At 33.9% G+C, this 18754-nt stretch overlaps 1 protein-coding gene across 1 annotated transcript; it reads left to right on the top strand.

The window, feature by feature from the left end:
• The first annotated feature begins 878 nt into the window (after positions 1-878).
• Positions 879-10679, top strand: NAT12 (nucleobase-ascorbate transporter 12). Its single transcript, XM_086239806.1, has 10 exons — positions 879-1596; positions 1845-1942; positions 2042-2212; positions 4082-4182; positions 6795-6930; positions 7099-7149; positions 7278-7565; positions 8342-8576; positions 9134-9420; positions 10063-10679. The coding sequence occupies exons 1-10, from the start codon at positions 1074-1076 to the stop codon at positions 10282-10284; spliced, it is 2112 nt and encodes a 703-aa protein (XP_086095932.1). The 5' UTR covers positions 879-1073; the 3' UTR covers positions 10285-10679.
• Positions 10680-18754: the final 8075 nt, after the last annotated feature.

The raw sequence follows: 18754 nt of genomic DNA, 5'->3' as shown, positions 1-18754 counted from the left end.
ATTTGTCGGGCAAAGGGGCGGGGCCGGGACTGCGTTGGGTGAGGGTGAAGGTGGTCGGGCAAGGCTTGGGCCTGGGAAGGGGTTGGTTTTGTTTTTATTTTTATTTTATTTTATAATTTCTTATGAGAAAATTACATATTTGCCCCTCAAATTAACATCATCCATTCAAAATAGACGGAATAGACCAAAACCGAACATGTTAGATAATAAGTAGACCAAAACCGAACTTAAAAAGATTATGAATCAAAATTGAACTAGTATGAAGTAAGTGGACCAACTCTGTAATTTTCTCTATATATATAATACTTGCTCACATGAGTTTTCTGTATAATTGAAAAGTCAGCTATTCATTTATATCACAAAGAATGTCACTTATTTTTAAGCATTGCAGATATTAGGTAGATTTATCATGATTATGAGGGTAAAATGAATTTATTTACCTTTATTTTTATGGGCCATGAGAATGAATTTATTTATCATTTACTTTAATGAAGATAATCTTTTGACAAAAACAATAAACAGTAGTGTTTTTATATTTTTATATCATTTTATGTGGTAACTTATATGACATTTATACATTGGACACTAAAAAATAAAAAAATAAAACTCAAAAAGAAAAATAAAAATTCTGTCGAATAAAGTAATGACATGTAAGATGATATAAGAATATAGTAAATATAGCATTATTAAAAAAAAGATAATCTAAAATATTTATTTTAGACAAAAAAAAAATCTTTAAATATTATTAAATCATTCTTCAAATTCGGAAAATTAAAAAAAGAAAAAACGCGGTTTTAGCTTCTCCACCACCGTCTCTCTTTTGGGGTTTCTCTCTCTCTCTCTCTCTCTCTCTCTCTCTCTCTCTCTCTCTCTCTCACTTCACTCACTTCCCTCTGCATTCACTCTCAAACCCTCGAACTCGAACTCTCTCTGTCTCTAGGCTTGTCTTAATTGGGGTTGTACTTTGTGCATTGCTCAAAAAGCCCTAACCTTGGAGTACAATACCAGATCTGCGCTGACATTCGCTCAAGCTATGCACCACTAGCTCGTTCACCTCACCGACCCGACCCGAAATGTCAAATTCCGACCCCAAAAACCGACCACGTCCTGGTCCATGGCCCCCTGCTCCGGAGGCCACCGCAATGCCGCCTTCTTCTTGGGCCAAGAAGACTGGCTTCCGGCCCAAGTTCTCCGGCGAGACCAATGCCAGCGATTCGGGCCAGATATCCTTGCAGCTGCCCCGTACCCGAGAGCCCGAAGCCCAGCCTGATCTCGAGGCGGGTCGGGCCAGGACTCAACCGGCGGCGAATGGTGAGCCGGAGCGCGAGGCGGCTCCGCAGCAGCAGCCTCCCCTGGCTTCGGATAAGGAACACACGGTGAAGAGGAGGAAGGACTCCGATGGTGGAGGGTCGAAGAGTGCGGGCCACGGGCCCAATGGGCAGGCTGCGGCCGGGCCTGCCGAGCCCAATCCGCCGCCGCGAAGGCACTCGAGGAGTGAAGAAGTGGTTGATGTTTTGCCACACGGTGTTAATGACGATGGGTATGTGGGTAGGCATTCACATATGAAGTATGAGCTCAGAGATACACCCGGTCTTGGTGAGCTTTTTTTTTTTTTTTTTTTTTTCCACTTATTCACTGCTAGTTTTTACATATTATGAGGTGCAATGTGTAATTCGATTGGTTTATTGATAATTCAAAATGGGTTATGTTTTTTTGGTGATTGTTTGGAGGTTTATTTGTCTCTCTGTCATAATTAAGTATTGTGAAAGTAACAAAGTTTTTCATTTTTAATCGTATTTTATGCAATTGATGTGGTTTGTGTTTTTGTTTCTGCAATTTTTCAGTTCCCATTGGTCTATATGGGTTCCAGCATTTTCTTTCGATATTGGGTTCCATAATTCTAATTCCACTCGTCATAGTTCCGGCAATGGGTGGTACTTATGTGAGTAGCTATGCGCATATAGTTATCTTGTGCTATACATTTGTCTACTGGATGGTGCAATGCTGGATAGTTTGATTTGACTGGATTTAGTGTTTGTAGGAGGATACAGCAAATGTGGTATCTACAGTGCTCTTTGTTTCAGGAGTTACCACTCTCTTGCATACGTCGTTTGGATCAAGATTGCCCTTGATACAGGGTCCATCATTTGTTTACCTGGCTCCTGCATTGGCGATAATCAACTCCCAAGAATTTCGAGGACTCAATGGAAATGTATGCTTCTATTCTTGCTATTGTTTAGTTTGATAAAGAGCTTAGTGATTGTCCCTATGCATTCATCCCATCTCAATCAAATAGTCAAGCGTGCAGCCAAAGAAAAGTAAATTTTTGTTGTGTTGTGTCTTATAAGACTTCTGAATACTTTAAGAATGGATTGACAGGTAATATCAATCCATAGATGCAATTTGGTTGAGTCCGTCCAAACAGAAAATACCTTAATGATGGCTACAGGCATAAAGTCTGCCAGTGTCTGCTATCTCATAATGTTCTTTGCTTTACTTTCTATCTTGGTGGTTAGTCTAGAAATTATAAGAGCCACTAGTCTAATCTTAATTAATCATTTTGTATAATCTCTACTAAACAACATAAGTTGTATTTCGAGCGCGATTATAAAATTTGCATTTTACTAGTGCTCTCGGAAGTTATCAAGAAAATTTATAAGCTAGGGGAGAAATTCTATTTTGTTGTTTATTTTTTCAGAAAATTAGAGTTTAATCCTTATTACGTTTCTTCTTTGGATTGAAACTTTGAGATTTTTTTTTCTTTTCTAAATGAAGTCCTTTGATCACTGCCATGTCAAAGAAATATGTCATCATTTTTTTATTTTTTTAGGGTATATGATACGTATTCACCACATACCTTCATAGGGTGTAGAATGAGATTTGTGGAGGCTGCATGTTAGGTTTTCACCCAAAATCTCAAAGTTAAAACCTAACAGAATGCCGAAAAACCAGTACCGAGGGCTCAAAGAAGAAGCAAAAATGCACTGTCAAACACTTGGCAATGGCCGCCGAGCGCTCGGCTCCTGGTATTCATAAAAAAATAGAAACTAATGGACCAATATTATGTAACATGGAATAGTTACAAATTTTATTGGAGTTTAGTTAGAATTTTAAAAGCCATAAGGCTTTAGTTTGTAGAATGTAAAATTAAGTGAGGATGGAAATCCCCCTTATTTTTTTATGTTTTATGAACTGTGTGCATAATCCAACTCCTGAAGATTTAAGACACTCACTCATTAGAAGTCTATCTCTCAGTGGATTATATCAGTTACATAATCCTATTTCCCTCTATTTTTGTTTTTTTCAAAATTCCTTAGTTGTCCTTTTGTTCTTGTAGGTTAGTTTCTTAAAATTGCAACCCATCTTAAATTGTACATAAAGTTGGATACACACACACACACACACAAAATGTATTAAGACCTTCTAATTATCTGGTGCCAATGAGTTCTCATGTATATATCGTAGTCCTTTGTATTTAAACCTTAATTAAGTACTAAAATAGACAAATAGATCTCTTTTCTGAAATATAGGTTTTTCTACGTTTTGAAGGAAATTTCAACATTACAAAGCAAATGTTTGGAAATTATTCAAGCCTCCAATCTACATATTTCGTTTTTTCTTCCCTTTTCATGATATTCAATGCTTGGCCTTTTGTTTTTTTGTGGATCAAAGAGTAACCATATCAATGGGAAACTTAGTATGATGACAAAAGGATAATTGTGGTTAGGGTTTATTTGGGAAGAACTTGGTAGCCTATAGAAAAGGACTGGAAAGTTGTATAGGCTTGCCGTCCTCTTTGTTTAGAAATTGGGTTGCTTCCTTCTGTAGAAGAAATCAAACCATTTTTGTACAACTGAATGCAATGGAGCCCCTTCAAGCGAGTCTGACATAAAGGTGTATATTTTGCATAATATAATGTCTTACATCTTCCTGTGATACACTTTATGAAATAAACTTTGCATTTTTATTTTCTATCTTTCAATTGTTTCATTCATCTTTTACATGACATTCATAATTGAATAGCCATTTCACTGATAGTGAACTCTTGTTAACATCTGTCGGTAATCCTTTTACATGGCAGAGTTTTAAGCATATCATGAAGGAGCTACAGGGGGCTATAATAATAGGTTCAGCTTTTCAAGCAATACTTGGATATAGTGGACTAATGTCATTATTTTTGAGGTATGATTTCGGCATCTGTACAGACACATTTTTAATTTTAGATGTCTGGTTTATTTTTACATTTAATTTTATTTTTTGTTACTTGGGAGATAGAAAAGATGCCTAGTATTTTATTAGTTTATTTTAAAATACTTGTCATACCTACCAACTGGAAATGCCTAATGGGAGCTTGAGTGGATAGGTATGTATGAGTTTCTTCATTTGTTACAGAGGGAATTGATTAATGGTATTGTTTGTTGGCGTTATGCTGATACTTGGCATCTTTATCATGTTTTTTTTTCTTTTTCTTTTGTAGTTATATTAGCTAGGTATGAGGTTCTTCATTTTTATAGAGGGATTTAATTAATGGTGTCAATTGTTTGTTGGTGTTATGCTGATAGTTGGCATTATTATCTTGTCTTTTTTCTTTTAATTATCTCACTCGTATAAGTTATATGAAATGATGTTCAATAGTAGGAGCAGCACCTATTTAAGTGACATATATGGCTCATAATTACTAGTTTTTGATTCTGGCCCAATAGGTATGGATTCCTCTATGAATATGCAAAAATTGTTGAAGGTGATATTTTGTAAGTTTGAAAATTTGCACCTAACGTACTTACAGATAAAAAAAGCATATAAGGTGCTTGTCTGGAACCACCCGTTATATATATTTGCCTCAAGTTATTTTCAGACTATGGGTATATGGGATACCCGTTTGACACGGTTCAGTGGGTAGGTGATTGACAGGTGGGTATTGGCTGTGCTTAGTTTGATTTAACATCATTATAATCCATGAAAAGGGTGAGTGAACTGTCGAATGAATATATGATATAGTATGCAGTATGCACATATTTCTAATGTATCCAAGGGGAACAAAATTTTATTTGTAAAAAAGGTGTAGGTGAGCAATGATTTATAATGTAAAGGTGCATGATGAATGATGATATAGTAGATTAGCTTCATGTTTAAACCAATTGATTGACCAATCATATGTTAGAAGTTGGTTATTCTGTTGGCTGATTAAATTCATTTAAGATTCATTCATCTAGCAGATGCCAGTCTCATATTGTCAATAATTTAGTAAGAAACCTACCACTAAGAAACCTTGCAGTTCAACCTTTTTATGAAGAAAAATCTAGCACAATTGGCTGAATAGATACTGCTGTGCTCTTGTGTCTTGCTTTTGGTGAGTTGCTGTGTATGGCTATTTCTGTTTCTGTTTCTGTCAACACTCGATACTGATATTCATGTCTACAAATCATAGACCTTTGTAGTCTTTGCACATTTATTTGTTTATTTTCTTGTCAATATCTTGCAATTCAATTTAATAATTTATAGTTTATTTTTGAGTTGAAACCTCCAACCTACCCTTTCTTTCATTGATATTACAGACGCTTTAATTTAGATACTACACAGCATTCCAGATTCAGCCTACATGACAGTACCTGAAAGCAAAATTAGCACAAAGCATACAAAATACTAGTCAAAAAATTTCTCAATACCCTTATATCTCTGTCTGTCATCACCACCCTCAAATCCTGTGTTAAGAATACTCGTAGTACCACCAAACACTACTTATCACTACCCAAGCCCACACCACCACTACCAACATACCCACACACTGGCACCGCCAATTGCATCCATTCGACTAAAATGTTTCTACAATGTCGATCAATCCCTTGTGGGTCCCTTAAAAAATGAAAACTGGAGAGGAGAATGAGTACCATGTAGTGGAAGAGAGAAAAAGATGGGAGCATTGAGATCTCCTTGCAGACTCAGTTTATTTTGTTCTCTTTGAGTGAAACTTGGTTGAGCAGGAGCTTATGGGTTGATGTCTCTGCAATTTGGTGAAGAGGGTTGTTGCCACTTTTGAGCTTTGGCCATGTCTTGTTACAACTAAAGGCTTCCCATGCTGCCACCACTATTCATGAGCTTTGGCCATGTTTTGCCACTTCCGAGGAGCTGTTGTTGTTACTAGATCAAGGCATGGCCAGGAAGCCACCCACGACCATTGCAAATGGTGTTTGCAATGGTTGTGGGATGTGGAAAATGAATCTTCTCTTGCAAACTCACTTATTGTAATTGATGATGAACTAAAGATTCTCTAATTTAGAGAGAGAGAGAGAGAGAGAGAGAGAGAGAGAGAGAGAGAGAGAGAGAGAGAGAGAGAGAATCTGGAGTTATTTGTAGGTATCTAAAATAAAGGGGAGGTTTAGTGCATGAGCGATTAAAGTATGTAATCTTCTTTCTTTCCAAAAATATTTTCATGGCATTGTTTTAATATTCAGTCTTATTTTTGTGTGTGGGGGTGCCAAGAGTGGGGGAGAGGGTTTTTTTGGCTTTAATGATGTAAAGTCATTGGAGAAAAAAACCTTAGTTGAACATGCTTGAGCTCATTATTATGCATGTTATACCACAATTCATATAGCCTTTTGGTCTAAATTCATATGGGCTTTGAATACTGGTTTTCTCTGATTATCTATATCTTTATGCTTACCTGCTATGAAATATTATATTAAAATAATTCTGTTGGATTTGGTGCCAGGCTTTTTGTATAACACTCCCAATAATTGGGTCTTGTACAACACTCCCAATAACTTAACCTCAGTTCATTTGCCTTTCCTTTTCAGGTTGATCAATCCAGTGGTTGTGTCACCAACAATTGCTGCTGTTGGACTTTCTTTCTATAGTTATGGTTTCCCACTAGTTGGTACTTGTCTTGAGATTGGTGCTGTGCAGATATTATCGGTCATTCTTTTTTCTCTTGTAAGTTTAGTGCAGCTATCTTTTATTTGTATTTGGTCATTATTTTTTATTGGGATATTTTAATTTATTTTATTGCTGCTGAACATGAGAACATTTTTTTTCTTTGTCTGCGTCTGTAACTTGGCGTGTACCAGAACATCTAATTCATTATTACTGTACTTCCTGCAGTACCTTCGAAAGATATCTGTTTTTGGTCATCGTATATTTCTAATATATGCGGTAAGTTAGAAAGTTTTAGATCTATATCGTATTCATAGTGTTTATTACTATTGATTTCAGCATATATTATGTAATCATATGCATGCCTTATGTCAAAATAAATGTGGTAGAATCTATCTAAGTTGCAGGTTCCATTGGGTCTTGCAATCACATGGGCAGCTGCTTTCCTACTAACTGAAGCTGGAGCATATAGCTACAAAGGCTGTGATATAAATGTGCCTGCATCAAACATAATATCTGAACATTGCAGAAAGCATGTTTTGAGGATGAAGAACTGTCGAGTTGATACTTCTCATGCATTAAAATCTTCTCCGTGGTTTAGGTTTCCTTATCCGTTACAATGGGGTACTCCTGTCTTCCACTGGAAAATGGCTTTTGTTATGTGTGTGGTTTCCATTATCGCATCAGTGGATTCGGTCAGTTTTCTGTCAATTGTTATGTAATATACTTTTTTTTACTTGTCTTTTTTTTTTTTTTGGATATGGAAATAAACTTTTCTTCAAGTTCATAGCTTCCTTATAACTTAAACTATATATTCTCTTTTCTTTTTTAGTTCCATTGTTAAGCATATGTTGGATTTATAATTTATCTAATGAACTTACAATAATATCGATTTGAGAGGTTCTAAAATTTCCATAAGGTATGGGGATGCTTATTTCATTAGATAGATGGAGTGTGAACTGAATGATTTGGCTTTGACCCACTGAAAGAAATAATTTCTGAACTCTGCTTGGTTGCCTGAATGGATGGTCTGGAGCATATGTTCTAGACTAATGCTTGGTCATTTTCCATCTTCATTTTTCTAGCATTATAACATCAATGCCATAAGACTTTTGAGATTAAATAGGTTTTTGTTTGGATAAACTAAAAAACAATTCATAGAGGTTCTTTTGTAGTTTGGTGAAAAATTGTGCCTTGTTCCTAATTATTTTCTTAAGATCCAAATTATCTTGATTACAATATATCAGTCTTTAAAAATCCCAATTACATCACTCTATGGGAATTTCTCCTTGAGTATGCTCTCTATACTTGCGTTGCAACGAATATTGAAGTAGTGCTAAATTAATAGTGACAATGTAACTAATTTTCCAAATTAGGCGTTACTCTTTGTTCCATCAAGCTTCTTATTTGATTTATCATGCAAATATTTTGATTGCTTTTGTTGCTCACTTTGCTTTGTGTTTGAACTTAGATTGGCTCATATCATGCATCTTCATTATTGGTGGCATCCAGACCTCCAACACCTGGTGTTCTTAGTCGAGGAATTGGTCTGGAAGGTCTTTCTAGTGTCTTGGCTGGTCTATGGGGTACTGGAACAGGGTCCACAAGTTTAACTGAAAATGTGCACACAATAGCTGTTACTAAGATGGGAAGCCGTAGAGCAGTTGAATTAGGCGCATGCGTCTTGATTGTCTTATCCCTTGTCGGTAAGTGTTTGTTAAACTTCTGTTTTCAATTTTAACAATGAACCTGTAACCACAAAAATATGGAATCTTCTGTCATTTTCAGTGCAAGACATTGGATAAATTCATCATAGCATGTTCGAATGTCATTTTTAGTGCAACACATTCAATATAAATTTCATTTCAGTAGCAGAAAGGTTGATATTGCCATTATAGTTATTCAAACTATGCACTTGATATTAAAATGAGATTATGCCTAACCTTTCTGCTACTGAAATTGGGTATTAGATCCTGACCATCTTTATCTGTATTAACAAATTATAATCATCATTTCCTTTCAATATTCTCTCTCTCTCTCACACACACACACACACACGCACGCACACATCACGGTGATTTGGGATCCATTACCACTTGTACAACCTAAAAGGTGCAGGTTGGCATGGCATTTCTGTTATAAATTATGTGTTTACTCAAGAGTTTTTTGTGGTTTTATATTGTAACATTTTTCTAAAAAGAAATTTATGACTTGTATTATTGTTCGGTTACTGCAACTAATCACAGTTATATTTTACATGCAGGTAAAGTTGGAGGTTTTATTGCTTCAATTCCCCAAGTCATGGTTGCTGCACTGCTGTGCTTCATGTGGGCGATGCTTGCTGCATTAGGCCTGTCAAATCTACGTTATAGTGAGGCTGGAAGCTCTCGAAATATTATCATAGTTGGGCTATCTTTGTTTTTCTCTCTTTCAATACCGGCCTACTTTCAACAATATGGCGTCTCCCCAAACTCTAACTTATCTGTTCCAAGTTATTTTCAGCCGTACATTGTGGCTTCTCATGGGCCATTCCGCAGCAACTATGGAGGGGTATGCTTCTACTTGACCTTCTGTGATAAGTAAAATGTCTTTTGCGTGTGCTTACGATTCCCTGTTGAGATAAAGAATAAAGTTGACCAAAGTTGACAGTCCACCCTCTCCCTTTTTCCCCTTTGGAGTGTCTAGGTGGTGGTGCATATAGAAGTCATCCCCCCCCTCTCCCCCTCCCCCGTGGAAATTCATTGAATCCTGATTCTACCACTTTTTACTAACAAAGCACTGGGTGGCTGGAAGTAGAACCCACTCCCTTTCCTAGATAGTAATTGATTAGTTTATTGGTAAAGAACAATTTTACTCATTGTATTTGCAGCATTCCTTCTGGACACAATTTTAGAATCCCATTCAGTGATTGTTGTTATCTGTTGCAAATTTTATTGATAAGATGAAAATAGACGACCTAGCTGAAAAGTATAGTTAGATGGTTGATGGTTTCAATTCTTTGCTTTATGTCTCTTCAAATCAACCATATGAAAACCACAATGTTTGGCCACACCCATTTTCTCAGCTTGTGCCTCTATTGGTCGCATAGTTGATCTCACAGATGGAAACTAGTCAGTTTGGATGCTGGGCCTGCATGTGTAATTGATTGTGTGAACCAATAGACAAACCCTAATTAAGATGTTCTCTTTGCAGGTGAACTATGTCCTAAACACTTTACTATCATTACCAATGGTGATTGCATTCCTTGCGGCTGTTATCCTGGACAACACTGTACCTGGAAGTCGTCAAGAACGTGGGGTGTATGTGTGGTCTGAACCTGAGGTTGCAAAGAGGGAGCCTGCTGTTGCCAAGGACTATGACCTTCCCTTCAGAATTAGCCGGGTTTTCAGATGGGTGAAATGGGTTGGACTTTGAGAGAGAATTTTATGTTGGTTTCAGCAATAATCCAACATTCAAGCTTTCCAGAAGCCATGTTCGGGGGATGATTGTTTTGTACTGTGATTCTAAATGTAAGTTGTGGGTTCATATGCTTATTTATTGGTCTGGAAACTGTTTTTTTCCTACTTCTTAGGTTTATAGGTCTTATAGAGATATTTGTGTACATTTGAGGAACCAGAGGATCTGGTTGTGTTGTAATTTTAGATTAATGTATGTAGTTTTGAGTCATTGAAAAATGAGATGGACCTTTTCCTGCGGTCAAGCAAGCTTCATGTATATGTTTTTCTGTTTTTTTTTTTTTTTTTGGTTCTATTTATTATCCTTGATCAGCCAGACAGCTACCTTTTTGAATATTGGATTCTCAATGGAAACAAAAGTATTCACAGTAAAAGTGAGATCTACATGGTGGAATGCTGTATTTTCTTTTATGTAGTACATATATGAAGTCTAAGTACCATGATTATGCAGTTCCTTTTTTTGTTTTAAAGGTTGGCAATTTTTTCACTTCACTTTTCTCCACTTGACATTCTTCTTTTACTATAAATTTTTATTAGTTAAAGTGTCAAATTTATTCTTAGACCTTTTCCCCTTCATCTCCACCACTTTTCCATTCTATCACCGTCTCGTTCTCTCATCTGGTTCTCCAACCCTACTCATCTGCCCTCAAAATATTCACTATTGGGACAAGCTCACTTCCAAAGTACTTGGCAGCCATTACTTCTTAAACATAGAAATACAGGGCACCAAATGAATCCTGTAATATGGCATTTTTATCTATGGCATTAGTCAGTAGGTTGCTTCAAATTTTATCTAATAATGCAGAGCTGAGTATAACATCAAGTTCAAGTATTTTATGTCCATTTCAATTTCACTTATAATGTTAATTGGGGTTATGGGCAGCTGGGTTGCTAGCTTTTATCATCTCTCTTAATTTACTTGATTGCAATCACTTCATGTCGCCAAAATTCATTATCAAATCAGACAATTTGATACAGATTGAATCAAAGAACCAAACCTCATAAAAACGTTGTTCAATAGTTTTGACAATTATGTATTTACACGACGAAAAACATAGAGACAAAATATAAATACATTTGTGACATCTAAAACTTTTGAAGAAGCCTAAGAATATGTATATACACTAATAATGCCCTATCCTTTTTCTTATAATAAATATATAATAAGTTGGTCTGTCATATAAATTAATTTATCTTATTTAAGAATTAATCAGATCATGTGCTGACGCTAGGTGTTAGGTGAGTACTGTAGTACTTACCCTGTTAAGGAATATTTCCATATGACTAAATCTAGCATGACTTGGTCCTTAATTATATACAGTCTTTCTCAGGCTCTCAGCTAACTTTTTTCTCACTACTTATATAATTAAGAGCAAATTGCTCATTGCTATTTTAATTATACCTTATTTTTTAATATAGTATCTTAACTTTTAAAAGTTACATAAATACTCCTTAATTAACTTTCATTTCCAAATTGAGGAGTATTTCTGCAACTTTTAGAAGTAGAGGTACTAAACTAAAAAATGACTTATAATTGAGGTACTAACGTGTAATTTACTCGATAATTAATGCGTATGCATAAGTATCCCTATTTTAAATTTTAATACATGCAATTTTTTTTTCTTAATTTTTTTAATGGGGTCAACTATTTAACCTGCAACATGCTTCACATGCTGTCACTACACTTAACAATCAAACTTTGAGTCTTAGAAATCAGTATGTATCCACAAACATGATATACAGAATAGTCAATTAATATCTTTCAAACATGATATACAGAATTAGGGGTGTGATTTGGATTGAAAAATCTGAATCCAACCGATTCTAATCCGAAAATTTCCAATTTTAGAACGTCCGAATCAAATCCGAAATCCGAAAATGTCGAATTTAAAAAATAATTGGATTGGAATTGGAATGTATCTGTAAATTTCGATCCGAAATTTTCAAAGGCATTCCGATTCGATATTTTTGAAATTATGCCAATTTATTCCGTATTTATATTAATATTATATCATTTATTTAGTTTTTTTACTATATGTTTCATTAATTTGTTATTTGTTTCAAACATACACATATATATATTAAAAAAAAAACTAATACTATTAATATAAACATATGTATATTATAAATATATGTGTATCATAATAGCATAAATGCTAATAAAAGCACCACATTTTTTGTACGTGTAATTACTAATTTTTTTTGTTTGTTTTTACTAATAACAAAAAGTAGCGTGAAGATTTCGATTTTTTATTTGAAAATTTCAAATTTTTATTCGAAAGTTTCAAAAATGTGATATCCCGAAAAAATCTGAAAATTCTGAGAAATCCGAAAATTCTGAATTGGAATGAGATGTTGAAATTCCGATTTTTTGGAATAGAAATTTTATTCCAAAAATTTTTTGGATTAGAATTGGAACATCCTATTTCCGATCCAATCCATCCGAAACACACCCCTATACAGAATAGTCAAATAATATCTTACTTACATTAATTGATTATAATTATGATCATGTGGTGTGGACATCTTCACATTCACCAACAGTTTCATTTATGTCTTCCAGAAAGTAAGCTAAATCATCTGCTGGCTGTTCCTTAGGGACAAAACCTATCCTGAAATGCCCCGTTTTTGTTTTGCATTTATATAATAGATGGTTTCTATTTTCATATTCATTGATTTGAGTAATTTTTTGATGTGATCGTTACACCTTCATATAGTATTAGAATATTATTAATTCATCTATATTATATATAATATGTACTATATTTTAAAAATATAAATTTGTCGTTTATTTATATATTATAACACGTGAATTAATAGCATCATATGGTGAAAATCACCTATCAAAAATTTTCCATTAAATTGTGAAGACTGTAAGTGATATAAATAAACAACACAAAATAATTAGGTGGCAATGATGTAACCATTATGTGAACCAAAAAGAGGATTTGGTGCACTTAATTGTCAACCCGATCTCCATAAATATGTCATTCTTCTCTAGAAATAGTCAAATAGGATCCTCGATCAAATGCTGATGTTTTCAGTGATGATATTGCAGGCGCTTATATACTATCTATAATAATAATATAATTTTATTTTCATTTTTAAGTGTATAGGATAAGAATCCGGCCAAAAAGAATGTACAACATAAGAAGTTATTGTGCTTTCAATTAATTTAAGAAAAACGCAAAAATCTAGTACTATTTCATGATAACATATAAAATCACTAAAAAGATTGTTATAAAATTCATTTTTATAAACTAATTATCTTAACATTTGAAGCTATTAATTAATTAAGTGCGGATGGGTTCCTTTTTTATAAAAAAAAAATTGAATTCACAACTCTCATTCTTACACTATTATGGAGGTTTTCATGCATATATGGACTAACTGTAAGTCTTCTTCTCCTTGGATTATTCCCTTGGGGGTTACTGAACTGAAAGTCTTCTTCCCAGCTGTTACAAAGTCAGGTGTTCAGAGGCTTCCTTTCACCCGATGGTTTCGTGTCGCACGCGTTTTACTAAAGTGAGTCGGCCTGTCACCAGTTTTTTGAGGGTGGGTCGGCCTATCCTTTGTATTTTCTGAAGTGGACTTTAAAAAAAATAACCCAACAAAAAAATAATAGTTTAAGGCAAATATTAAACTGTGTTTAGATAACTATTAATTTTTTTTAATTTGAAATTATTGTAATATAGAATTTCACAATGGTGGCCATCTATCACTTCTAACAAATGATTAACCAGTAGTAGATGGAGATGTTTTTATTTTTATTTTTTCTTTTGAGCCTATTGGAAACTCAATGTGAACATGTAAAACGTGTTCTGATGGTTGTAGTTGGTAGAAGAATACAATATGTCTATGTAATATGTAACAAGGAATTGAAAATGAAGTGGCATAGGACCCAGAAATTTCTTTATATTTTCTAGCTCACCTACTTCCATTCCACTCCAGCCGTGTTATTCAATCAAGGTTGAAAGAGTACTTCAAAGATCTTTTAAAACATAATTAGTGAGTTTGGGAAGGAAATGATCAAATGAAAAAGTCGAACCACCCTTTTTGGATTTGAGTTTCTAGGGACTAAGGACCTTCGAGTCAAGTCAAATGTTATTTTTGGATTTGGAACTTTTTACATGCCTATCCAAAAATCAATACGTAGGTGATCGAGTCTTATGCGTATCTCCGTCAAATTTAAAATAGATCCAACAATTCTATGTTTCCTTAATTATGTGCATGAGTCGTAAACTTTTAATGTTGAAGTGCATCAATTGGAGCAGTAATTAATATTAATTAAAAATAATTTTCATTGGCATCCACTTTGCTTGAACACAAATGTCATCCTCCACAACTTCTTTGCAAATTAACATGAATAATGTCTGTGTCACCATTTTGCTGTTTTAGGAGGACAGAAAACGAAAGGATCGAAAAGTGCACACAGATAATATATGAGTAGTGATAATTAATTTTGAATTCCTAGGTAGTTAGCTAGGGTTGCATTATATATATATATATATATATGTCCAACGTGGTGCACATCTTGTGATTTTGAGTTGTGTGGTTTCAACACTTGATACGTCTACTGCTTCCATGCCAGTGGCACCGGCAGCTCCATTTCTCTCAACTCTGAAAATATTGATTATGGAGGCCACTAGGCCACTGCCCTTAAATTCAAGGGCCAACGTATATACTCTTTTATATGAAATCTTTCTGCATGCAATTAAAGAACGAATTTTTATGTCTTTTCTCATACATTTTGATCTTATTTTCAAAAAGAATTAATATTTTAAGGTATAAAATCTTTGATTGACACTTGTTTTTTGGTTAAATGTTAAACTTTAACTCTCAAGTTTTAGACTCTAGTTTTTTTATTAGATTTTAAGTTCTAAATCTTGAATTTTGAAAACGTTAAACCTGTGAAGAATGAAATAAAAATTATAAAAAAGATTCATGCATTTTCTTTAATAATAAAAAATAGACATCTACGGAAATAAATTGTTTAGCCCCGATATATTATTGCCAATATCATTTATCTTTTAATTTGACGAATTGTATTTGTCTGCACAGTTTGAATGAACAAATAATTATAAATTTGGTTGATTTACATGAACGATCCTTAAGAAGAGACTAAAAAATTGACAGTCTCAATGATTGAATTTCTCACTATATAATTGATAGGTAGTTAAGTGAGGCGAAAAATTTTCTCCTCTACGGTGAGCGACATTTTATATATATATAGTATTTTACGAGTCAATTTTATTTGTCTCTCCTTATTTAAGTGTCTTCGTCTGTCTCTCTCTCTCTCTCTCACACAGACACACGTCACAATGGGCTTGCATTAGCTGTTTGGTGATGTGAAAAGCTACTTCAGAGTTATACAGCCTTTTCTAAATTTATACACGACTTTCTTCTTTTGGTTTTGTTTTAATTGAACTTTCTCTGCAAGGTTTGAGTTCTCCATCCAAGTTTGTGGGTTGTGGCAAAGGGTTTGTTACTATTCTAGTATATATATTAGTACAAAATTTATGATACATATTTTGATAATTATTTTATTTGAAAATATTAATTTTATTTTGTGTTAATGAAGGACACATATTTTTATTTTGTGTCAATTAAGGACCATATTTTTTTATTTAATTTTTATCTCAACTTTAGCCTGATATTAGATCCAGCAAAACTCCACCAAATTCAGAAAAATTATATTGGGTTTAAAAATATACATCTCCTCTTTACAACCATATAAAGATCACCCAAATCGGATCTCTACAACTCCAGATAATCGGCTCCAAAGTAGGGTACCCAAAATTGTTCGATTTTCCAAATTTTTTCTCAAATGTCCGATTGGACAGTTTCGAGTACCCTACTTTTAGGCCAATTATCTGAAATTGTAGATGTCTGATTTGAGTGATCTTTATATGATTGTAAATAGGAGATGCATAGCTTTAAACCAAGTATAAGTTTGTTAAATTTGGTGTAGTTTTGATGAGTCCAACATCAGACCAAAGTTGAAATAAAAACTGAAAAAAAATATATAGTTCTTAATTGACACAAAATAAAAATATGTGTCCTTTATTAACACGAATCAAAATTAATATCTTGAAATGAAACAACTATCAAAATATGTATTATGTTTATAAATTTTTCCCGATATACTACTGGTGCTTCCTCGGAGACAAATTTGACGACGCTTGGTACGTCCTATTAATCAACTTTTCTACACCTAACCATATTAATTCTCATTACTTTTTTTCTTATCGATCAAAATAAAAAAAAAAATTAATTATTTTTTGTAACGAAGAAACCCTTTAAAAAAAAAAAATCTCAAAAGTAGGTGGTCAACTAACCAGAAACATGCATGCTACGCATGCTTATATATGCAGCTCTGCTACGGCTTCACTTAACAATCAAATTTCGAGCTGTCCTCCTAATGTAGTGTATATTTCAACCCCACAAACCAAAATAATGTGTAAAATAATTGATGTACTATATATATGCATGCCCTTTATGGTATTATTAATACTTAAGCAAAAAAAAAAAAGTCAAGGTATTACTACTATATATACAAATTAACCACTATAGTTGTCGTTTTGCAATATTTGTATAGTTGTAGTGATCAATGTTGACAGGTCGATTTGTTGTTGACCACTATAATATTTTTGTATTGATGATAAAGAGCATTATATATGGAGACATTTTGCAGTGCATAATGCCCAAGATTTATTTGCATTTAATTAAGAAGGTAATAATCTCGTGAAAGGTTACCACATGAAAATATGCATTGAGCAGGTTAACCATTTATTACCTAGGACAATGCACGCTAGGTGCCTTGGTCAGGCCCCTAGGTCGTAAGTGTATTTTCATATCATACTATGACACCTAGATTGTATGCCTTACTAAGACACATATGTTTCTCTCGTGTTGTAATCTATATCGATCGCTGTACATTTATTTGTGAATTAATAATTTTAATTTATCAAAATTCTCTAATATTGTGGATAATGCAAGAGGTGAGACAAAGTTCTTTCATTCTCACGTTAGGAAAAACAATAAGAAAACCAGTAGGACCAAAACATCACAAAAAGAAAAAAGAAACAGCACGCATGATCATGAGGAATTGATTGTCAAGCATTTACTTAATTACTAGAACAATTAATAGTGAAGTAAAATTCTCACACACATATTTTTATCAAAAAAAAAAAAAAAGTTTCCGGTCAGATAAAGGGTTTTATCTTAAAATATTCCAATAATATTAGTAGTAGATTTTCAATTTATATATTATAGATTGCTGTATCCAAGAGATGTTACACCTAAACTCTCTACATCTATCTATTTTTTCAGTAAGTGCTGCATGATGAGACTATGTGATTGTTTAACCGCTAGCAATCTAAGGACTTTCTGAAAAAATTTTGGTATTCATTTTAAAACCAATTAGTAATGGGAGGAGTAGCTCAAATCCTTATAAGCCACTAGCAAGGCCCTCACATTGAAAATGTGAGATTTTTCTCAACATGCCCCCGCACATATAGCGTCATTTAAGCCTAACATGTGGACAATTTATATTGAGTGACGTGAGAGCACGTGTGGCCGTTAGGCACATCACGTGGATAATTTGCTCTGATACCATGAAGAAATCTAGGCATTCATCCCAAAACCAATTGGCAATGAAAGAAGTAGCTCAAACCCTTATAAACTACTATGCAAGGTTATACTTTTTCAATGTGGATAACACTTCACATTCTCAACACTTTCCTTGGGCTGCTTAGATGAACCTTACTTGACAGATTACCAAAGACTAGCTTTGATTCAAATTAAACCAAGACTACTTCAAATTTAAAGTATATATAGTGTTCTTATTTGTTAAGTTGACGTCTCTTGCTATTGTCGTTTTTTTTCATCCATTGTTTTTCGTTTAATTAAAGTAAATTAGTTATGCATGTATTGTACATTTGTACACACATGTGGTACCAAATGAAATTATTTATGTTTCTGACAAATAACACAAGAAAATTAATTACTTATGGCTCCTAAATGTGGCGCTTTCCGAGAGAAATATAAGTACAAGCCTTGGGCTTTATGGCAGATTCTGAACGAGTGAAACAAAGGAGGCATAAACAAACATATGTACATATAGCACGTTTACATTTCTAACAAATTCAAATGCCCGACAACGACATAGAAAAGAATATCCATCACTATCCATTATTAGTAAGGACAACAAAATGGATCAGAACATACTCAAGAACAACGGTGAAATGTGGGTGATATATACACTTCGTCTCTACAACAGTTGACTACATTATGAACACTGTTGATGATCCATAAAGAATTCGGATTGAACGAAGCTAGTGTAGATTTTGTGTTTTTTCCCCAATTTAGATTGATCACCACCCATTAATTATTTAGTTTTTAAATTTTAACTCTCTAGTTTTGAGATA

This window comes from Dryas octopetala, chromosome 1 (assembly GCF_963921425.1).
Source record: "Dryas octopetala chromosome 1, drDryOcto1.1, whole genome shotgun sequence".
Classification (NCBI taxonomy): Eukaryota; Viridiplantae; Streptophyta; class Magnoliopsida; order Rosales; family Rosaceae; genus Dryas; species Dryas octopetala.
The sequence above is the reverse complement of the archived record's forward strand: the minus strand, read 5'-3'. Positions and strand labels throughout refer to the sequence as shown.

Coding starts and splice junctions, on each gene's coding strand:
- NAT12 (XM_086239806.1), top strand. CDS start 1,074: ATGTCAAATTCCGACCCCAAAAACCGACCACGTCCTGGTCCATGGCCC. Junction 4,183..6,794: donor CTAATGTCATTATTTTTGAG/GTATGATTTCGG, acceptor TTTCCTTTTCAG/GTTGATCAATCCAGTGGTTG. Junction 9,421..10,062: donor TCCGCAGCAACTATGGAGGG/GTATGCTTCTAC, acceptor TTCTCTTTGCAG/GTGAACTATGTCCTAAACAC.